The 24,594-nt window shown below is 43.5% G+C and overlaps 1 protein-coding gene across 1 annotated transcript in view; it reads left to right on the top strand.

The window, feature by feature from the left end:
- The window catches only part of EXOC4 (exocyst complex component 4), an 813,215-nt gene that overhangs the window by 521,251 nt on the left and 267,370 nt on the right, over positions 1-24,594 (top strand). The window contains exon 11 of the mRNA XM_073619419.1: positions 6,238-6,457. Coding sequence (XP_073475520.1) covers positions 6,238-6,457 — 220 coding nt within the window. The remainder of the gene's footprint in view (positions 1-6,237; positions 6,458-24,594) is intronic.

Below are 24,594 nucleotides of genomic sequence, written 5' to 3' on the forward strand. Positions count from 1 at the left end.
CTTCAAACCTCTCGCCTTAAGCTTGGGTTGGTACATATGCGTAAAATCTTATGGTTGAAAAAGTTGGTCAGCCGAAGCGCCATGCAAAATGCTCCTGGCTGGTTTTCTTTCCACGGTGAAAAGCTGTTTTGGGAGGATTTGGACAAATATATTCAAAAAATATCAAGTGGGAAAGGTACCCTTTTGCCAGTTAAGGAAAAGAGTAAATGTCCCTCAGTTAAACGGGCTCCTTTTCCAGTGCCAGGGGCATCAGCTTCCAGGCAGTCGCAGCGGCCTCCGCCGTCAGGTTCAAGGTAAGCCTCAGGGTCAACCCCAGGGACAAAAGAAGTCCTGGGGAGGAAACCTGCAAGACAAAACGCTAAAGCCTCTTTATGAAGGGGCGACCCCGCTCACTCAAGTGGGGGGGGGGGGGGACTTCTGCAGCTCTTGAAGGTCTGGCAGGAAGAATTTCGGGACAGATGGGTCGTCTCCACAATAACTCTATGTTACAGACTGTGAGTGATCATGGTGGTCACCGTGGATGAGCAGGGGTCAGGGTTTTTTCCAAACCTTTTTCACGGTACCAAAACCAAATGGGGATGTCAGACCCATTCTAGATCTCAAAAATCTAAACCAGTTCCTGAAGATTCGTTCTTTTTGCATGGAATCAATCCATTCAGTAGTCTTCATCCTACAAGGGGGAGAGCTTCTGGCATCAATCGACATCAAGGATGCATACCTGCATTTACCTATTTTCCCTGTTCACCAGAAGTATCTGCGTTTCGTAGTAGAAAAACTTCAGTTTCAGTTTGTGGCCTTGCCTTCGGTCTAGCTACTGCACCTCAGGTGTTTACAAAACTTCTGGCCCTTCCTCTGGCTAGATTAAGGACTCAAGGTATTACAATAATAGCATACCTGGACAACCTGCTCTTAATAGAGCAGACTGGTAGACTGCTTGGACCAAAGAGTGGTCACCACAGTCAATTACCTGAAATACCTAGGTTGGGTCATCAACCTAGAGAAATTTTATTTAAAGAGGATTAGAGTACTTGGGTATGGTCATAGATACAGCCCAGAAGAAGGTGTTTTTACCTCAGTCCGACAATCCCACAGCAGTGGCTTATATCAATCACCAAGGGGGCACCAGAAGTCAGGAAAACATGTGCCGTGCATATCAGCAATCTTCATTCCAGGGGTAGAGAACTGGCAGGCAGACTACTTAAGTCGCCAGCAGTTGTTCCCGGGAGAATAGTCCCTTCACCCCAACGTCGTCTTGGCTATATGCCAAAGATGGGGGATCCCGGATGTAGATCTGTTTGCGTCCAGGTTCAACAACAAAGTTGACAACTTTGTGTCAAGAACAAGGGATCCACTCGCATGCGGAACAGATACCAGTGGGATCAGTTCTCACAGATTTATGTATTCCCTCCTATTCTGCTGCTACCTCGACTTCTTCGCAGGATCAAAAGTCGGTAGTTCTTGTGGCCCCAGCATGGCCCATAAGATCTTGGTGCAGAAATAGTAAAGATGGTGGTAGAGGCCCCATGGACCCTACCACCACGTCCAGACCTGCTATCGCAGGGACCAGTGTTCCATCATACTTTACAAATGCAAAATTTAACGGTTTGGCTATTGAAACCCACATTCTAAGGAATCGTGGGCTTTCAGGCTCAGTGATACCTACCTTGATTAATGCAAGGAAGCCAGCTTCCAGAGTCATTTATTATAGAGTCTGGAAGGCATATGTTTCTTGGTGTGAATCCAGGGGTTGGCATCCCAGAAAGTGTGTCATGTTTTTCCTGGGAGGCGATTCTAACTGAAGGGGGAGGGGACTGACTAGAGGAAGTGATGGATCGTGGTTCCTAGCTAATAGGAACACACGATCTCTCACTCCTGTCAGAACAGAACAGGGAAGTGTGTGTTAACACACACTCGTCCCTGTTCTGTGTCTCCCGCTGGGCAGCGGGCACGCGCCTGCTATCCCGACCCCACGAGCCGGCGTATAGCTACGACGACTCGTGCAGGGGAGCCAGTATAACTACAGCGGTTGGTTGGGAAGCTGTTAAAATATGTTTAACAGATCAACAATTTTTTTGAGGTGCACTTTTTTTACAAGACTGTATATCCAGTTATAAAATAGATGGCAAATTCTTAGGCTGTTATTGTCTTTTGTTGATTTGATATCTTTGGTAAATACGGTGGCTTGAAAAAGTATTCATACCCCTTGACATTTTCAACATTTTGTTATGTTACAACCAAAAACGTAAATGTATTTTATTGGGATTTTATGTGATAGTCCAATACAAAGCGGCACATAATTGTGAAGTGAAAGGCAAATGATAAATGGCTTTCAACATTTTTTACAAACATATTTCTGAAAAGTGTGGCGTGCATTTGTATTCAGCCACCCTGAGTCAATACTTTGTAGAACCACCTTACAGCTGGAAATCTTTTTGGGTATGTCTCTACCAGCTTTGCACATCTAAAGAGTGACATTTTTGCCAATTCATATGTGCAAGATAGCTCAAGCTCTGTCAGAGTGGATGGAGAGTGTCTGTGAACAGCACTTTTCAAGTCTTACCACAGATTCTCAACTGTATTTAGGTCTGGACTTTGACTGGGCCATTCTAACACAGGAATATGCTTTGATCTATGCCATTCCATTGCATGCCTGGCTGTATGTTTAGGGTGCTGGAAGGTGAACCTCCACCCCAGTCTCAAGTCTTTTGCAGACTCTAATGCCGCATACACACGATCGGTTTTCTCGTCGGAAAAAGATATGACGGCTTTTTGAACGAGATTCCGCTCAAGTTTGCCTTGCATACACATGGTCATGCAAAAGTTCACTGAAATTACGACCGTCAAGAACGCGGTGACGTACAACCCTACGACGAGCCGAGAAAGTGACGTTCAATGCTTCAGAGCATGCGTCGAATTGTTTCCGAGCATGCGTAGGGATTTTGCGCGTCGGAATTGCCACAGACAATCGCATTTTCGGATAGGAACTTTTCCCGACCGAAAAGTTGAGAGCCTGCTCTCAATCTTTTGCTGGCTGGAATTCCGCTAGCAAAAGACCGATGTAGCATACACACGGTCGCATTTTCCGATGAAAAACTCATCGGTCTTTTGCGGGCAGAAATTCTGACCGTGTGTATGTTTCATAACAGGTTTTCTTCTAAGATTACCCTGTATTTAATCCATCCATTTTCCAATCAACTCTGACCAGCTTCCCTCTTCCCTGCTGAGGAAAAGCATCACCCACAACATAATGCTGCCACCACCATGTTTCAGGATGGGGATGGTGTATTCAGGGTGTTTTCCACCACACACAGCGTTTTGCTTTTAGGCCAAAAAGTTAAATTTTGGTCTCATCTGACCTTCTTCCACATGTTTGCTGTGTCCCCCACATGGCTTCTCGCAAACTGCAAACAGGACTTCTTATGGCTTTTTTTCTACAATGGCTTTCTTCTTGCTGCTCTTCCATAAAGGCCAGATTTGTGGAGTGCACGACTAATAGTTGTCCTGTGGACAGATGCTCCCACCTGAGCTGTGCGTCTCTGCAGCTCCTCCAGGGTTATCATGGGCCTTTTGGCTGCTTCTTTTTAGATGATGGATTGAACAGTGCTTTGTGAGATGTTCAAAGCTTGGAATATTTTTTTATGATGCTGTTGGTTCACTAAGGTTCTCTAATAAACCTCTGGGGGCTTCACAGAAAAGCTGTATTTATACTGAGATTAACTACTTGCGAACCGCCTGCCGTCGTTGTACGCGGCTGTTTGAAGTGGAATACTGTTGTTATTGCAACAGATAGCTGTCATAACCCCGATATCCTCTTTAACAGCAGCCGGTCCGCTTTCAGATAAAAGTGGTCACTGTGGCGGATTTGTCGCAAGATCACTCCCCCCCCTCCCCCCTTTTGTACCTCAGATCTCATATTTAAGAGGTCCTGTCATGCTTTTTTTCTATTACAAGGGATTTTTATAATCCCTGTAATATAAATAAAAGTGATCCAAATTTTTATTTTTTTTTAAAAGGACAGTGTAAAAATAATAAATAAAAAGTCGAAGCGAACGCATATGTAAGTCGCGTCCATATTAAAACAGTGTTAAAAGCAAGACGTGAGGTATCGCCACAATTGTTTGAGCGAGAGCAATAATTCTAGCACTAGACCTCCTCTGTAATTCAAAACTGTTAACCTGCAGAAATTTTTAAACGTTGCCTATGGAGCTTTTTAGGGGTCAAAGTTTGTTGCCATTTCATGAGCGGCCGCAATTTTGAAGCATGACATGTTGGGTATCAATTTACTCGGCGTAACATTATCTTTCACAATCTAAAAAAAATTATGTTAACTTTTCACTGTTGTCTTATTTTTTAATTAAAAAAAGTGTATTTTTTCCCAAAAAATTGTAAGAACGCTGCGCAAATACGGTGTGGCACAAAGTATTGCAGGGACCGCAAAAAAGCTAGCCAAAAAAAAAAAAGAATTTTACTTGTAAACACCAAGTCTGAAAAATAGGCCTGGACCTTAAGTAGTTACTTAATTACACACAGGTGAACTCTATTTACTAATTGGGTAATTTCTGAAGGCAATTGGTTCCACTACAATTTAGTAAGGGGTATCAGAGTAAAGGGGGCTGAATAGAAATGCATTTGATAATATATAAACTAAATATATATGCTCACGCTAATGGTGTATCCAGAAAATATATATGATACAAAATGCAGCTGCTATACACAAAGCGCTAATCACTTGGGAAACATATGAATATAAATGTAGCGTTTGCAAACACAATGGGTGAAAATACAATAGATGATGAACAAAACAAAGTCCAAATAAAGTAACTAAAGGTGCTCCAATCCAAAGTGAAGGAAATATAAGGTGCTTCAGAAATATTCAGGTGTGCAACACCCCCTCATGTATCCCCACTCACCAGATCAGAACGACCCCCAGCTTTTCAGTCTGGTGGGTCACTTAAAGCTTGGTAAAGATATCCTGGGATGGCAGATATGGTGTCAGGTCATCAGGTCCAGAATTCCTTTATGAAGTTTTTCAGCCAGAGACTTCACAAGATGAATTTCAAGGGGTTCAAGGGGTATAATACTTTTTCAAGGCACTGTATATATGAGGAAAGTGAACATTTCATGACCATGGAAGACTTAAGAAAATGTACCAAGGCAAAATAAAATGTTTGAATTGTGCAAAAATTTTAAATAAAAAATAATTAATGCAAATTTCTGGTGGATTTCAAAAGATAAGCTTGTTCCGTCTGAGTTGTATCTTGCAATAAATGTACCCCTGTTATGCCATTTCCTATAGGCAGGCTGGGTACTTTTTGATGAAATTAGGTTGGCTTGGAAATTCCTAGATGTTTTTGGATTTCCTTCCATGCAAGAACTGTTTCTTTCTGAAGACATTTTGCTGCAAAAATGGGGGTAGCTGTGCTAATTTGGAGTGGAAAAAAAATGTTTTATTCACTATGGCCTTACATAATAAAAAATTCAAACCTTTTTTTTTTTTTCTTGATATTCATGGCCAAAGGTTATACATGTCGCAATCCATCCTGGTTCTCTGATGCTGTTGTATTGCTTTTTCACTGTATATTTGAAAGAGGAAAGCTGACTTGTGAAATAGTTCAAATATGTGAGTCTGCACAAATTCATGTTTCTTGTGTATTATAGCAAATCTCCACAGTTTGCAGAAACATATATTTCTTGTTGTTAATTCAAGACAGATGGCTTAAAGCGGAGTTCACCCAAAAGTGAAACTTCCGCTGGTACTACTCCCCCCTCCGGTGCCACATTTGGCACCTTTCGGGGGGGAGGGGGTGGGACAGGATACCTGTCTAATGCAGGTATCCTGTTCCCACTTCCGAGAGCCTCAGCTGCGGGTATTGACGTCACCGCCCGGGCTCCTTCCCTGGCCGCCGGGCCAGAAGGAGAGAGGAGCGGAGCCTCGCGCATGCGCAGTAGGGTTCCCTTACTCGCAATGGAGGCGGCATGCACCGATGGCTAGAGGAAACATGAGCTGCGGTGCCGACATCGCTGGACTCCAGCACTGGTAAGTGTCCAATTTTTTAAAAGGCAGCAGCTGCAGTATGTGCAGCTGCTGGCTTTTACTTTTTGCAGTGGTGGGCGGACCTCCACTTTAATGTGCCGGTGGGTGTGATATACTTGCAAAATAATGCCATGTGCATTAAGCTTTACATTAATATTGTTAATTGAAATGTGCTTTTATGTGTTTGTCTTTCTTTGTTTTAGATTTATTCAAGAGATTGAACATGCTATTGGCTTTGGACAAACTAAACAATGCCCCTTGAGAGAATTTCTTACAATGTACATCAAGAACATCTTTCTCAATCAGGTGTTAGCTGAAATCAACAAAGAAATTGAAGGAGTCACCAAGGTGTCAGATCCTTTGAAGATTCTGGCAAGTGCTGATACCATGAAAGTCCTGGGAGTCCAAAGGCCACTTTTGCAGGTACACACATTTTTTCTCATATTATCAACATTGTTAAATTGGATGTCCAAATACAACCTTTTTTTTAGTTGGGGTGAGAAAGGGTAAAAACATCAGGTTTTGTTATATAAGCCAATTTCCCTCCCACCCATTTACAAAAAATAGCTCTAAAACTTTATTTTATTTTTATCTCCACTGTAATGTGTCCCTGATGAAATCTTTTCCATGAATGGAGATGATCCAGTTCTGCAGTGTCTGCCCCTGCTGACCTGTCCTCTCATGGTGACATCCTGCTTTTGCAGTCTTCTGGAGTTTGAGAGGGCCTCATAGCAATAGGAAGTGTTAATTTCACCCAGAAAATAATGTGGATACCTGAAAAAACACCCCCCTCCTCTGTGGTATAGAAGAGGAGTAACATGCACACGTCTGGAAAATTGCTGCACTCCTTGGTATCTTTATTGAATCATTAAAATCACATCACAGGTATGACAGGAACATAAAAGGTAACGTGTTAAATGCTAAAGTAAGAATTTACTTAAACGTCAAAGAAGAAAGGAAGAGGACTCGAGACTGGCACATCACATGACCACAGTACATTTAGTTTTAGATAGTTTCTCTTATTTTTAACCCAGTGATTAGAGGAGGTGGGGAGTAAAATGTAGTCAGTGGGGAACCACATTTCCAAAGATCAACTTTAAAAATATTAACACGTTTTAACTTAAAAAATGTATAACATATACAGTATAAGTGCAAAAGTGGTTTTAAGTGTTTTTACGATGAACTCAGGGCACACAAGCCTTCATTTAACTGTATTTCTCTGTTTTTAGAAAGGATATAAATCCACTTTATGTGCACTAAATAGCTTTGCAAGCATATGTATTTTCTTGTAAAAATAGTGGTGACATCATCACTGTGGTGCTTATAGCCTGTGTAGAGAGCAGAGCTGTGGGATGGACCCAACAGTCCACAAGCTGCAAGCAGAAAACTGCAAGAGGAGGACGGGTACAAGATCAGTCACCCTGCACAAGGAGAGAGATCAGCAGTGACTGGGCTAAAGTAATTAGAAAGTTATTTTTTTTCCTTCAAACAACAAACTCATACTTACCTGCTCTGTACAATGGTTTTGCACAGAGCAACCCTGGTCCTCCTCTTCTGGGACTCCTCTACTCTGGCTGCCACCATAGGAAGTCGCTTCCTGTGATGGTACATGTTGGGATTATGTGCATTGGCTCCGGCGTCGTACCGCGGGTGCACGTGCGCGTCCCCTAGTGTTCCTACGCGGCAGACTTATGCCTACACAGATTTGCCAGGCAAGCCAACTTGCCGCAGTATAACTGCGGTGGCTGGTCATCTAATGGTTAAAGTTGTTGTTATTTAATTGGTCTGCATGGCTGTCGTCCCAGAAGAAAGCCTCTTCTAAAGATGATGCATAAGAAAGCTCACAAACAGTTTGTTGAAGACAAGCAGACTAAGGACATGGATTACTGGAACCATGTCCTGTGGTTTGATGAGACCAAGATAAACTTATTTGGTTCAGATGGTGTCAAGCGTGTGTGGCGTCAATCAGGTGTGAAGTACAAAGACAAGTGTATCTTGCCTACAGTCAAGCATGGTGGTGGGAGTGTCATGGTCTGGAGCTGCATGAGTGCTGCCAGCACTGGGGAGCTACAGTTCATTGAGGGAACCATGAATGCCAACATGTGCTGTGACATACTGAAGCAGAGCATGATCCCCTACCTTCGGAGACTGGGCGGCATGAGAGTTTTCCAATGTAACGACCCCAAACACACCTCCAAGACGACCACTGCCTTGCTAAAGAAGCTTGAGGGTAAGGGTGGTGGACTGGCTGAGCATGCCTCCAGACCTAAACCTTACTGAGAATCCATGGGGGCATCCTCAAACGGAAGGTGGAGAAGGTCTCTAACATCCACCAGCTCCGTGATGTCGTCATGGATGAGTGGAAGAGGACTCCAGTGGCAACCTGTGAAGCTCTGGTGAACTCCAAGCCCAAAAGGGTTTGGAAAATGTGGCCACACAAAATATTGACACTTTTTGCCAAATTTGGACATTTTCACTTAGGGGTGTACTCACTTTTGTTGCCAGCGGTTTAGACATTAATGGCTGTGTGGTAAGTTATTTTGAGGGGAAAACAAATTTACACAGTTATACAAGCTGTACACTCACTACTTTACATTGTAGCAAAGTGTAGTTCCTTCAGTGTTGTCACATGAAAAGATATAATAAATATTTACACACGTGAGGGGTGTACTCACTTTTATGGGATATTGTATATCTGCAGTGTTTTCTTATCTCTCTTCAAAGCCCTATGTCCTGTGGCTGTCTCCTGCTTCATTCTTCTGTTATTAGCCTGATAACTTCTGACAAGTTCTCCGTCAACTGAGATAAAAGCAGTCTGTGTTTTGTGTTGGGGAGGATGCTATAAATAGATTAGCAGTGTGCTGAACTATTCAACAAACAGATCTGAAAGCCTCTACCTATGAAGAGAGGGGATGTGGGCCTTTCCTCCAATCATCTGTCTTGGCTGTATGCCCAGGCTTCACTGCAGTGTTGAACAGGAATAGAAAATCTCCTAACACGATCTGAACTTTCTCGAGAAAATATTTAACCGCTTCCCGACCACTGCATGACGATATACGTCGGCAGAATGGCACGAGTGGGCAAATGGGGCTACAGGTACGTCCCCTTTAAGAAGCGGTGCTGTGGGTGCCTGCCACATTCTCTGTGATCGCGGGTCCCGCAGACTCGATGTCCGCCGTGTGTCTGCGATCGTGTCACGGAGAGGTAGAACGGGGAGATGCTTTGTAAACAAGACATTTCTCCGTTCTGCCTTGTGGCATGACAGAGATCACTGCTCTCTGTCATCTAGAGCAGTGATCGCTGTCATATGTATTGAAGCCCATCCCCCCCACAGTTAGAATCACTCCCTAGGACATACTTAACCCCTTCATCTCCCCCTAGTGGTTAACCCCTTCCCTGCCAGTGTCATTTACACAGTAATCAGTGCATTTTTATAGCACTGATCCTTGTATAAATGACAATGGTCCCAAAATAGTGTCAGATGTGCCTGCCATAATGTCGCAGTTATGATAAAAATCACAGATTGCCGACATTACTAATAAAAAAATGTAATTAAAAAAATGCCATAAAACTATCCCCTATTTTGTAGACGCTATAAATTTTGCACAAACCAATCAATACACACTTATTGCAATTTTTTTTTTTTTTTACCAAAAATATGTAGAAGAATACATATCGGCAAAAGGAAAAAAAAATTATATATTTTTGGGAGATATTTATTATAGCAAAAAGTAAAAAATATTGTATTTTTTTCAAAATTGTCGCTCTTTTTTAATTTATAGCGCAAAAAATAAAAACCGCAGAGGTGATCAAATACCACCAAAATAAAGCTCTATTTGTGGGAAAAAAAGGACGTCGATTTTGTTTGGGTACAACGCTGCACGACCGCACAATTGTCAGTTAAAGCTACGCAGTGCCAAATTGCATAAAGTGCTCTGGTCAGGAAGGGGGCAAATCCTTCCGGGGCTGAAGTGGTTAAAGCAGAAGAAAGCAGATATGCATGTAAAACTTATGTAGGGAGATTTGTTTCATCCCTGTGTATTGTCTGGGGCTGTTCACTTCACTTCACTGGGTATACGTGAGGGTTTACATCCATTTTAATTTCAGCCATTTCTTTCAGGGCAGGGTTTGGCCCACAAAGGTCACCAAGCCTTTCCCAAAGTCCTCTTCACAATGAAGGGGTTCCCTCACTCCCAAGAGTGGGGGCACATCTGTTACAGTTTGCCTCTCACTGGGTCACAGATGACCCAGACCTTTCTGCTCAATTGATGGTTTCCAAGGGGTACAAAATAGAGTTCAAAACTCTACTCACTCACCTCTTTCTTCTTTCAAATCAACCAAAAACTGCCCAAGGACAGTTCGATTTGCAAAACCGCCCTGAACCAACCACAAGACAGGTTCAAAAAATTCCATTCAAACCTTTTGATGCAACCAAAGCCCTACAGGCTTTTTGTCATATTCTGAACCTATAATCCCTCAACAAATTCCTGCAAATTCCAAAATTTTGCATGGAAACTGCTAAGTTGGTAATCGTTTCTCTGAGACAAGGGAAATGCATGGCATGCATGGAAATCCAAGACTTGTTCCCATTTAACCTCTCCCGGATTCTCACAGTTTGTCGCATTGCTGTTTGGTAGATTGGCCTTTCTTCTGCTTGCCCTTCTCAGGACATCCAAGTCACAGGCTATCTAGACAACTTTCTACTGAAGGACTCCTCTCCTTTCCACCTATCATAAAAATGTCCACAGGACAGTTCAAATGCTCCAGGCCTTCTCTTGGGTGATCCATTTAAACAGATCTGCTCTCCAGCCTTCCCATTGTTTGGAATACTTGGGTCCTGTCCTGAACACATCCCAAGCAAAAGCCTTTCTCCAAGAAAAAAAGTTCTTTCTCTAAGAGCACATGCCTTTTTTTTTTTTTTTTTATATCTTGAAAATTTTTTTTATTTTAATATAATGCATACATTTCTCAAAACAGTTGTACATAATATTTGATAATACAATTTCTATAAAATTATACAAAATCACTTTTGTATTCTCATTATTATGTCTTATCCCATTCTTTTATCCACCCCGGTCCTTCCCCCCTCCCTCCCCCCCCTCCACCCAACTAACATTACTTATAAGTAACATCATTTTATTCGCCACTCCCTTATTTACCTCCGACTTTCCCCACAACCCATTATTATTTAATTAATTATATAATCGTCACCTCTTCAAGCCCACTTTCTGTTCTGTTCCTTCTTCTCCCCTTTTCTTCCTTGTACTCTCTCCTCCTCCCTTTCCAACTCCATTTTCTCTGTTCTTTCCTCTTTTCCGATCCCCCTATTTCTCTACATTTGGAGCTTCTCCACTACCAATTGATGAGGGGCCACATCCACATCACCCAACCAAGGTTGCCATATTTTATTGAATTTCCCCTTGTCGCTTCTACGGCTATAGGCCAGTCGTTCTCTAGGAAGGAGAGAATTTACGTATGAGATCCATTGTTTCCCTGTGGGTACCGTAGGGGCCATCCAGTGTTTTACAATAAGTTTTCTAGCTAAATACATCAATCTAGTTATCATAAGAAACTTTCCTCCAGGAAACATTTCTGCATCAATAGCACCGAGCAGGAAGACTGTCGGGTTCAAGGGAATATGGACTTGCGCCAACCTAGAAATGCATCGGGATACCTCGTCCCAATACCTATGCAACTTTGGGCACCTCCATATTAAATGGATAAAGTCCCCCCTGTGTACTCCACACTTGGGGCACAACTGGGAATCCCTACCCCCCCCATCTGTGGAGTTGCACTGGTGTCCTATAAGCCCTATGCAGAATAAATAATTGTGATAGCCTTTGTGATGCGGATAACGAGACCACAGGGATGGCTTCGAGTGCCATTTCCCACTGTTTATCATCTATCTCGCCTACATCCTCTGCCCATTTTTTCCGACACTTTAATAATGTATGATCCTGGACCGTCATCAACAATTCCCTATATATTTTTGTTATTAATCCTTTCCTTGTGTCTGCTTTTAAAACTTTGCTCAATAGTGGGGCTGTTGTTACTTCTAAAGAATGAGTTATTTGTTGCGCCTGCAACGCATGGCGAAGTTGAAGGTATTGATAGAAGCACCTAGGGTGTAAATGGAATTCCCTACATAGTTGTTCATATGTCTTTAACACTTCCCCCTCGTACAGTTGTGAGAAAAACCAAATTCCCTTTTCCTTCCAATGTGAAAAGCCTCGCAATTCCTGAACCTCAGTATATCTTTTATTATGCCATATTGGTGTAAATGGGAACACGCCCGTTATTTTCAGCATTTTCCGAACTTCCCCCCACACCCTTTTGAAAAGAGAACTCATGGGTTCTAGCCCCTTCATGCTTGATAAATCCATTTCTAGGTGTGAGGCCGCCGCTAATGTGGGTTCCGAAATGGTCACCAGTTTACATAAAGGGTCCTCATTTCCCTTTCGACCCCATCCTGCCATTTGTTGTAGCTGTGATGCCAAAAAGTATAACTTGGGATGAGGTATTGACAGCCCTCCTTTATCTTTTTCATGTTGCAGAGTTTCCAGGCTAATTCTAGGCACTTTTTTTTTCCATATCAATTCTCTCATTAATGTATCTATTAGCCTGAACCACTTTTTTGAAATCCATACTGGTGAATTATGGAGGACATACAGCTGCTGTGGGGCCCATACCATCTTTACTAGATTTGCTCGTCCTACAACCGATAATGGGAGCCTGCACCAACTGTTACATTTTTCTTTCTGCCTGGTAAGCAGTGGCCCCAAGTTCAATCGAAGATATTCATCCGGTTCTAGAGATACCATCACACCCAAGTATTTAAAGCTATTAACAATAGCTATTTGTTCCGCCCCCTCTGGGAGTCCATCCCTCTTCTGATCTAGTGGCATTATGGTTGATTTTGACCAATTGATTGCAAAGCCCGAAAATCTGCCAAAGTTTCAGACTATCTCCATCACTGTCCGAAGAGAAGAGGCCATGTCCCCTAGATATATAAGTGCATCGTCTGCATATAAAGATATTTGTTCCTCTCTCTGATGTCTGCGAAACCCCACTACCTCTGGTGAGTTTCGGATCAATATAGCCAGGGGTCCAATCGCCAAGGCGAACAGTAATGGAGACAGCGGACAGCCCTGTCTAGTTCCCCTATGTAATTGAAATGGAGATGAGAGGACACCATTAATGCGCAACCTAGCTCTCGGTTTAAAGTAGAGTACCCTTACCCAGGATATAAATTTGCCTCCCATTCCAAATCTTTCCAGTATTTCCATGAGGTAGGGCCACTTCACACTATCAAACGCCTTTATAGCGTCGAGTGACAGAATGGCCCTACCCCCCGGATTGTCCACTGGCATCTGCATATTCATATATAGCCTCCTTATATTATCAGACGTGGAACGCGTTGGCATGAAACCAGATTGGTCACAATGAACCAACCTGCCAATTACCTGGGAAAGCCTTTTAGCCAAGACACTGGCAAGCAGCTTGACATCTGCATTTATTAGCGAGATTGGGCGATATGAGTCCATAAGAAGTCTATCTTTTCCTGGCTTCAAAAGGACTGTAATTATTGCTTCCTGCATACTGTCTGGTAACCTACCCACTTCCCCTGCCTCCTTTATTGTCTGCAGCAATGACGGTAAGAGGATCTCCCTATAATGGGAGTATACCTCTACCGGTAATCCGTCTGGGCCTGGGGATTTATGATGCGTTGCCCCATCCAACGCTTCTGTTAGTTCAGCCAGTGAAATTGGACAGTTCAAAGTTTCCCTCTCCTCCTCAGTTAACTGCGGAAATGGACAGGTTTGTAAAAACTGTTCCAGGTCAGATGGTTTATACCTAGTTTTACTGTAATATAAATCCCTGTAGAACTGCTGAAAACTATTTAAAATGTTAGAGCTGAGAGTCAACTGCTCTCCAGATTCAGTCCTTACAGCAAGGATATTAGCAGATTCCCGTTGCTCTCTGGCTATTAAAGCTAAGAGGTGACCAGTGTTTTCCCCCTCTTCAAAAAAACTCTGTTGCTGAAAGTATCTTCTTTTCTCTGCTGCAGATAGCCACACTGAATTGTGTACTGCCTGTGCCTCTCTCCATGACTCTTGATTGGATTGTGATGGATCTATTATTAAGGCCTGTTCCCTTTCTTTCAGTTCTTCCCGTACCCTAGTTTCCCACTCTCTAGAGCGAGATTTAACTCCCGCAATTTCTTTAATAAGGCAACCCCTCAAGAATGCCTTGAGTGTATCCCAAATTACCGCTGTACTGGCTGACCCCCCATTTAATTGCATAAATTCCTGTAAAACCCCTCCCGTTCTATCTACCTGTGGAAACAGGGTTAACCAATATGGGTTCATTTTCCATTTTCACCAATAGTGCCTAGCCTTACCCAGAATGGGGAGTGGTCAGACAGAAGGTGCGGCTGATATGCTGAGTCCTCTACCCACTGCCAAAGTGATTCATTCCCCAGGCCCAGATCGATACGTGAAAGACCGTCATGTGTTGCAGAATAACAAGAGTAGCATCTATCCTTATCATGCCTCTCCCTCCATACATCCCGAAGTCCTAATTCCTCAAGCAGGGCAGCAAAAGCCGTTCTTCCAGATGTATGTCTCTTATTTTTAGATGTCAAAGACAATCTATCCAGGGAATTATCCAAGATATTATTGTAGTCTCCTAATGCTAGTACCGGGACACCCGGATGTAGAGCCATGAATTGCGAAAGGGACCCAAGGGGAACTGCTGAAAAGGGAGGGGGGATATATATAGAGGCTATTATACAAATTAGTCCATTGATTTTACATAATAAAAAAACAAACTTTCCCTCCTTATCCACCTTCTGTTGCAGGCACTCAAAGGAGATACCCGAGGAGATCATTATACTAACCCCCCTTGAATATGAGGTATGCATAGAATGAAACTGTGTCTGGTATCTCCTTGAGCGCAATAAATGCACAGAATCGGGCCGCATATGTGTTTCTTGCAGACAGATTATCTGAGGTTTCATTTTATCAAAATATTTAAACATTGCACTTCTTTTATCCCTATCCCCCATCCCCCATCCCCCTTACATTCCATGTCATTAACAAGATACTACTCTCCCCCGCCCCCCCCCCCCCCCCCTTACTCATGCATGAGAGCATACCATTTTCTGCGCTCCTAGAACCGAAAGCAGCAACATAAATAATAAATCACACTACCATTATCCTTCCGGATTTTAACCATCCCAAGGACCCTGCCAGCATACAATACATTTCTACATACCATTTCCTTTTCCCTCCATTTATCGGTTGTGGAATACAGTAAACATTCGTGGCAAAACTTATACTTGTGATAACTTCCCTTTCTCATTTGCATAAATCCATAAATTGCATAATTTGTGTTTTTATAGATAAATACTAACATCGTATCAATCTCCTTTTATTATACTTGATATGTTTCTAATCTACAGTTTTATTATATTCTAATCCCCCTCCACCCCCTAATCCGTGTTTCACTTACCAACACTAAACATTTATTTATTTCTTATTGATTATTAACTATTATCGCTATCTTCCCCTTCCCATTACCCCTGTGTTTTCAAAAAAAAAAAAAAAAAAGCAATTTTTGTTTCTATGATATGTCTGCTACAGGGTCGAAAGGGATAGAAGAGATTAAAAAAAAAAAAAAAAAGGAAAAAGTCTAAATAGTCTCTGATCTCTCATCTTCTGTAATCTGTGTTGTTTTCCCGTTGTCCTTCAACCACTCTTCTACACTCCGTGGGGTATCGAAGAAGTGAACACCGTTTGTAGTAGTTACTCTCATACGGGCGGGGTATAGAAGTGCACAGTCCATCTTGATTTGCTGTAACATGCGTTTGATTGGTATATATGCCGCTGCGCGTTTATGCAGATCTGGAGAAAAGTTCTGAAATAATGAAATTTTTACCCCCTTGTAAAGGATCTCTCTCATTTCTCTTGCCTACCGGAGCAATGGTATTTTATCTCTAAAGTTGAAGTTTTATAATAATGGGCCTTGGGTGCTCTTTTCCCTGACGAGGTCTAAAGGGGACTTGATGTGCTCGCTCAATACCAAAGAATGGAGAGAAAGTTGCGGCCCCAAATGTCTCTTTAACCCATCCCTCCACAAATTCTATGGGATTAGGACCCTCACTCCGCTCAGGCATGCCAATTATCCTTACATTGTTTCTTCGATTTCTATTTTCTAGTTTGTCTATTTTGGCTGATTGGTCTTTTATATATTTCTTCATCTCAGTGATATCCTGTCTGAGTGGGAATAACGTATCTTCTACTACACTTAATCTTTCCTCTAGGATCGTTGTTCTTTCCGCCGTCTCTTTCAGCCTGCCGCCTATCACTGCAAGTTCCTCCTTTATACATTTCAATTGGGTATCCAGGCCTGCGATTGATTCCTTGCATGCGGTTATCGCATATAGGAGGTCCCTCATTGTAGGCTCTTCTGCTCTTCCCCTTTGTTCTCCCTCCATATCTGCCTCTGTTATATTAAATAGTTTTCTAGATGCTATGTCACTACTTAAGATATCTACTTTCCCCGCTTCTTGTTCCTTTACAGGCAGCGCAGTCGTCGGGCTTGACACCGTGGGCGTTGGCCCCCTGCTTAGGTCTTTCCTAACCACTGATGATCCTGTATGGGTTGATTGTGACGTTTTTGCTGGTGAAAGAGAGGTTCTAGCGAATCGCTCTAGCTTCGTTGCTGCTGCTGCTACTTTTGCTTGATTTGTCTGACTTTTTGCAGAGCATGTGACCTGAGATCCTTCTTGTTGTGGCTGATGTTGTGGCTAGTGTTGGCTTGCTTTCTCATCAGCCGTTCGCTTCCCAACCATGATGTTTTCCTCCTTTCTCCTTTTCTTTTAGGGATTAACCAAGTTTCACATTGTTTCAAAATGTTGCACAATGTTACAGCATCACTTTACGTTAGTTTAGGCCTTCAAGTCGCAACCTTCCTTCAATTAAATTAATTCAATTAAATTAAACTATAGTTCACGTTTTTTCACACTATTGGTTCCAGTTGGGCTTGATAAAAAGGAAACTCCGTCCCTTTGTTCACATCCAGCACTACAGTAACAACCCAAACAACTGAGCCTGCGATTAAGTAGTAGGCAATAAAATGATGCACTTCAACTTGCAACTTTTAATCCTAGTAACCAGCTTTTAAACACCAATCCTCTGCTTATATTAACTTATGTTAATTCCGTTGTTATTTAACTTGCAACACCAGCCAGCTCCCCGTCCGTCTCCCACCCCGGACAAGGGCTGCAACTTTCTAGTTTCAGGTATAGAGTCTTCAACAGCCACAGTTATACAAGCAATGAATTCAACTCGGTCACAGTTTCAATTAAAAGTTCAGTTAATTTATATTTCTTCTGCTATAAGTTAAGAATAAACGAACATAAATGGCAGATATGGGATTCAAGAACAATAGGAAGAGCTTTCACCTGCATCAGACGTCTTCACACATGTCTGTTAGTCTCCAGCGTTACCTTATGTTCTTAACAGCTGCTCCGCTCCCCGCCACCACTGTTACTTAGGCCGGTTCGTTTCTCAGCTGCTGACGTCTCAGATGGGAGCCTCTCACACTACCCCTCTGGTTCCGCTCACCAAGCGCTCTCTTTGTCCCTCACACCGGCGCTGTTGTTGCTGTTAAAGCCGGTTTCCTTGCCAACCGCCTACAAGCCAGGGAGACCTCTCACGCCTCCCCCCTTGTCTCGTCCTCCGCTGTCCTCCGGATCCACGCTCTCGGCGGGGCCAGGTATAGGCAAGTGTGGGCAGGGGTGTCTGTCTATAGGGCTGAAGGCAGCTACGTTCTCCCGCCGCCAGACCGGCTCGCATTTTCTCGGCTGTGTGCTTGCTGGTTAGAGCAGGGGGAGAGGAGATCACAGACACACCCTCTCACTCCCACATCCGGTCACGCCCCTCTCAAGAGCACATGCTTAAAGTGGTTATTAACCCACTTCTATTAAATCCTCCCATCTTCTCTGTACCATTATAATAAGTGTACCTGTGTTATGTAAAAAAATCTGACAATCTGTACCTATATGAGCGCAGCTCCGGGCACTCAGCTGACTGTCAGCTCTCTTCTCTCTCCGACTCACAGATCTAGTGGGCGGGGGCCGAGCCCTCCCACTGATGTCAGCCGGGGAAGAGAGCCGACAGTCAGCTGAGCGCCGGGAGCCACGCTCATATAGGTACAATCCAGCAGATTTTTTTTAGTAGCAGATATGAGAGCAGCTTGAGTGGGGGGGGGGCACTGGTATGAGTAGACAGGCAGGGGGAGGAAGACAGAGGAGACAGACACAGGAGAGCAGGGCTGCGGATTACGGAGGCACACACTCTGACCATGGTGTCGAGGCTCAGCAGCCCCAGTATATCGTGGTCAGTGTACATAGGCAATGGTATAACCAGGCAGGATCAGCCAGGTTTTTTAGGCGTTACAGGGAGCCAAATGACACAGCACACGCACTGTGCTGTTTAACATGCTTTAAAGGAACAGGATCTGTTTTTTTTTTTTTTGGAGGGGGGGGTTAACAAACACTTTAAAGTGGTTGTAAAACCTCTCATATACCCAGTGACGTGAATAGCCTCAGATGATGTCTCCATGAGAGTTTTGGGCCTAATGGTAGCCCGATTCAGAGCAGTATCATTCACCCAATTCCATTAAAAAACTCTCCAACTAAACATCATGTTGACCTGCAAAAGGCAGGGTCCTTTTCTTGACTGTCTAGCCAAACAAGGAATTGCCTATTTTGGTGGATGTATGTGATCTGACTCTTCTGGGTAGGGAGCACACAGTAACCCTTTGATTGCCCCTGATGTTAACCCCTTCCCAGACCCCTTTTTTTAGCCCTGATCACTGTATTAGTGTTACTAGTCCCCAAAAAGTGTCCGAATGTCCACTGCAATTCTGTAGCCCCGCTAAAAGTCGCTGATCACCTTCATTACTAGTAAAAAAAATGAAATGAATATATCTCATAGTTTGTAGAAGGTATAAATTTTGTGCAAACCAATCAGTATATGCTTATTGGTATTATTTTTACCAAAAATATGTAGCAGAATAAATATTGGCCTAAATTTATGAAGAAATTAGATTTTTTTTTTTTTTTTTAAATTGGAGGTGTTTTATAGCAGAAAGGAACAAATATTGTTTTTTTTTCACAATTGTCAGTCTTTTTTGTTCATAGCGCAAAAAATAAACACAGTGGTAATCAAACACCACCAAAAAAAGCTCTATTTGTGGGGGAAAAAAGGACTTACATTTTATTTGGGTACAGCGTCCCATGACCATGCAATTGTTTGTCAAAGTAACACAGTACCGTATTGCAAAAAATGGCCTGGTCATGAAGGGGGGTAAATCTTCCAGAAGTCAAGTGATTAAATGTACAGGGTTTTTTTCCCCCATTGTATGCGTTTTGCGTAGTTAATTAGCTGCTGTGAAATTTAACTTCTGTGTGCATAGTTCCATAATTTCACATATTGGATGAAATATATTTAAATTGAGAAGCAACGATTCTGGTGCTGCCTCCCCTTATTTTGAAATGTATGGATTAACAATGTTTGGGAGCCTGTCGGATGTAAGTACCCAGATTGCATGTACTAGGAGACATGCAGCTCACAACTTTATGGTTCATATGTGCGCTTAACTAAAAAGTGCTCCTTATCACTTCTAAATACTCTGCGGTTTAATTTCATCCCTAAATATGTGCCACAACACTAGAAAGAGACAATAGTTGCTATTTGGCCATTGGATGTTGCAAAACTAAAACTGTTGCTTTGGTTGCAAAATAGACCCAAAGATCGAGCCTAGGTTCACACTGCTGCAGGACTGAAATTATGTGAGTTCAGCTGAATTCATTAAAACATTTCCAATTTCATCTTGGCCTGTCTGAAGCCATCAAGGATGAACTTGCCAGAGTGGAAATACCCACCTCCCTGAATGACTTAATCCATCTCTGTATACAAATTGACCATCGCCTGCGTGAAAGACAGTTTGAAAATGCCAGGAATCTTCACCTAATGCCTGCCTGCTCTGTGGACCCATCACCTGCCTCCTTCTTGACCATGCCTAAAAATGCTTCTGACGTCAAGAGGGTTCCACATGCCAGCTTTCCTAGGCCTCCTCTGTCATTGCAGCAACAACCTCTGTCTTTACTGTGGCAATGAGGGGCACTTTCTACAGACTTGTTCCCAAAGACATTGTAGGAAACCATTTCCTACAGTTGCGGCAGTAACTTCCAGCCAATACCACACCTTGCTGCCAGTCTCTTTTCAGTTAGCTGGAAGGACTTTCGCTGTTTCCGCCATTGTGAACTCTGGGGCCTGTAGCTGTTTTGTGGGCTCTTCCTTTACCATGTATGAACTACCCCTGTGTACCAAGAGAAACAGCTTCACGGTCCACCTGGTGGATAGTTCAGGTATTAAATCGGGACCTGTCACTTTAGAGACTGAACCCATCCTATGTCTCACAGCTTCTGGGCATCGTGAGCTTCTACATTTAGATGTCATTACATCTCCCCTATTTCTTGTCATCCTTGGGCAGCCCTGGTTGAAGGCACATAACCCCCTCATCAATTAGGCCACAGAGGAGGTGACCTTTCCTTCCAGTTATTGCAGAGAGTTCTGCCTTCCTCCTACACCAAATCCTGAAGAACCGCTCCTCTGCATCAATATAGACCCTGAAACCGTTAAACTTGTGCCTTCTGTTTACCATGACTTTCTGTACGTTTTCAATAAAAAGAACACTGACACTCTTCCCCCCTCACAGACCTTAGGATTGTCCTATCAAACTCTTACCTGGTGCAGAAATTCCCTTGGCAGGATCTATCCACTCACAGAACTTGAATTAGAGGAGTTACGGAAGTATATTGATGAAAATATTGACAAGGGGTTTATCCGGCCATCTTCATCCCCTACTGGAGCAGGAATATTCTTTGTGGAAAAGAAGCATCACACTCCGCGACCTTGTATATTGGGACTTAAATAAAGTAGCCATTAAAAATCGGTACATCTTATTCCTGAATTGTTCCAGAGGCTACGAGAAGCTTGTGTATTTTCCAAGTTAGACTTAAGGGGAGTATATAACCTGATCAGAATAAGAGAAGGTGATGAATGGAAGAGGGCCTTTAGGTCTCGTTTTGGGCACTTTGAGTACCTAGTGATGCCCTTTGGACTCTGTAATGCACCAGCCACCTTCCAGCATTTTGTAAACAATGTATTTTGGGACTTTCTTGATTTGTTCACTATTGTTTATTTGGATGACGTTCTAATTTTTTCCACCTCTCCAGAGTCCAATCGGGTTATTGTGAAGAAGGTGTTAAGCAGACTAGGGGAACATCATCTTTATGCCAAGGCAGAAAAGTGTGAGTTTGAGAATTACACCATCCAGTTCCTGGGGCTCATTATCTCCACAGACGGAATTGCCATGGACCCACAGAAGGTATCTGCAGTACTCGATTGGCCTGCCCCTACTGATAGGAAATCCATGCAGCCGTTTGTGGGGTTCGCTAATTTTTGCAGGAAATTTATTAAAGACTTTTTCGGTATCATATCCCCTATCACCCAATTAACTAAGCTACACATGACCTTCACATGGAGCTCAGAAGCTCAGACTACATTCAAGTAATTGAAAGGTCTTTTTACATCGGCACCCATTCTGAGACACCCGGATCCTGCTTTGCCCAATGATCTTGAGGTTGATGCCGCTGAAATAGCTGTGGGGTCCATATTGTCCCAACGACAAGAGACAAAATCCCTACTTCACCCTGTCGCTTTCTTCTCCAGGAAACTAAGTGCCCCTGAAAGGAACTATGATGTTGGTGATCGGGAATTACTTGCTATTAAGTCAGCCCTTGAAGAATGGCATTATCTGCTTGAGGGAGCCGCACACCCTATTCTTGTATTCACGGATCACAAGAATCTAGAATACTTGAGAACAGCGAAAAGATTAAGACCCCGCCAGGCCAGATGGGCTCTTATTTTTTGCAAGATTCTGCTTTCATATCACTTACCGGCCCAGATCCAAGAATGGGAAGCCTGATGCTCTCTCACGCATGTTTCAAGATGCTGAATTATCCCCTGAACCTGATACCATTTTACCCACTAAAAACGTTCTTTTGTTGCAGGCTGATCTCATCTCCCAAATCAAGACAGCAGTCCTGGATCATCCTCCTCCTCAGAACTTTGTTGCGGAACAGTTACAGACAGCAGTCCTCTACGTGTGCCATGATCATCCTCTGGCAGGGCATTTCGGAGTACACAAGACTTCAAAGCTAGTCCTTCGGTCTTTCTGGTGGCCAGACTTGATACAGTATTGCAGAGACTATGTGAGATCTTGCACAACATGTTTACGGAACCAAACGGACAGAACTAAGAATTAGGGTCTGCTGGAGCCTCTCCCTGCACCAGATAAATTATGGAGCATGATCTCTATGGACTTTGTTGTTGAACTACCTCCATCTGAGGCATTCACCACCATCTTTGTAATAGTAGATTGCTTATCTAAGATGGCCCAATTTGTGCCCCTAAAGGGTACCCCTTCCGCTGCAGAGACTGCCTCATCTTTTGTCAAGGAAGTGGTGCATCTACATGGTATTCCTGTCAACATCACTTCAGATCGTGGAGTGCAGTTTATTTCCAGATTTTGGAAATCTTTGTGTGAAGTCTTGGGCATTAAACACTGCCTATAGTATGCTTATCACCCTCAGACGAACGGCCAAACAGAGAGAACAAATCAGACCCTGGAACAACTCTGTTGGTTTTTTTTATTTGCACAAGAGGACTGGGCATCTCTTTTGCCGTTAACAGCATTTGCTTACAATAATTCAATACATTCCTCTATCAAACTCCCTTTTTTGCTAATTATGGGTTTCACCCATCCTTCTTGCCTGATGTTCTCCAAGAATCCCCAGTACCAGCAGTACAGGATCGTCTGGAGTGGAGATCTAGCAACCAGTTCTTGCAAGAAGCTATCTCCAAGTCCCAGGTAAATGACAAGAGGTCTTATGTTAGAAGAAGGAGAGGTAATCTAGATCTAAAACCCGGAGATAAGGTGTGGCTATCTACCACAAACCTAAAGCTGGTCTGCCCTTCGAGGAAGTTAGGACCAAGATAAATTGGTCCATTCTCTGTAAAGAGGAGAATTAACGCTGTTGCCTTCGAGTTAAGTCTGCCAGAGAGTCTAATGCCCCGTACACACGGTCGGACATTGATCGGACATTCCGACAACAAAATCCTAGGATTTTTTCTGACGGATGTTGGCTCAAACTTGCCTTGCATACACATGGTCACACAGTTGTCGGAAAATCCGATCATTCTGAATGCAGTGACGTAAAACACGTATGTCGGGACTATAAATGGGGCAATAGCCAATAGCTTTCACCTCTTTATTTATTTTGAGCATGCGTGGCACTTTGTACGTCGGATTTGTGTACACACGATCGGAAATTCCGACAACGGATTTTGTTGTCGGAAAATTTTATAGCCTGCTCTCAAACTTTGTGTGTCGGAAAATCCGATGGAAAATGTGTGATGGAGCCTACACACGGTCGGAATTTCCCATAACAAGGTCCTATCACACATTTTCCGTCGGAAAATCCGACCGTGTGTACGGGGCATAAGAGTTCATTCGGTGTTTCACTTGTCCCTCTTGAAATGGTATGTGGCTAATCCCTTTCCTGACCGAGAACCCGAGACTCCTGCTCCACTGCTGGTTGAAGGAAATAAGGAATTCAAGGTTGAAGCTGTCCTGGATTGCAGGAAGAGAAGGGGCCAAACTCAGTTCCTCATTAAGTGGAAGGGCTATGGTCTGGAAGATAATTCATGGGAACCTTGCTCAAATGTAATGCACGTTCCACGATTGGTTCAAGCCTATCTTCACCTCAGTCCTGAGAAGAATTCCTTAGTGGGCATCTGGAGGCTGCCCTTAAGGGGGGGGGCAATGTAAGGAAACCAGTGGAAATGGCATGCTTACGGGCGACTGCAAATGCCTGAGCGCGCGTATGTGCGAGCGCGGCGCCCAGCGTGCACGAGCAGGAGTGCATCCCTAGCGCCAGTTCGAAACAGGCGGCCTACTAAAAGGAGGCCCCAACCACTGATCTGTGTTAACTGATCTACAGCTGTGCTCCTGATATTCTGAAACCTGTGATTATCCTGTCTGACCTTGGCTTCTGTTGACTCTGCTATACCTGATCCCTGGCTCCTGATACCGGCTTCCCATCTGACTTGTCTCTGCCTGATGTTACGGTACCCTGCTGCCTGTCTGTTAACGAACCTGAGTGTTCCTGTGACCTTGCTCTTGTGTCCTGCTCGGTTCAGCACTACCATCTCCTCCTGCAACCAGCTTCGACTTCCTGCTCTGCAACTACAGTCCTGTGACCAGATGCGACTTCCTGCTCTGCAACTACAGTCCTGCGACCAGCTGTGACTTCCTGCTACAGGCGTCCGGGTCTTCACCTGCAGGCACTCGTGTGCCTCCTGTCCCTCGGCTCCTTCTGTTTCACCTTCAGCGGGACCTGGGCTGGAGATACAAGAGAGCCC

The sequence above is a fragment of the Aquarana catesbeiana genome, linkage group LG03, assembly GCF_042186555.1.
Source record: "Aquarana catesbeiana isolate 2022-GZ linkage group LG03, ASM4218655v1, whole genome shotgun sequence".
NCBI lineage: Eukaryota > Metazoa > Chordata > Amphibia > Anura > Ranidae > Aquarana > Aquarana catesbeiana.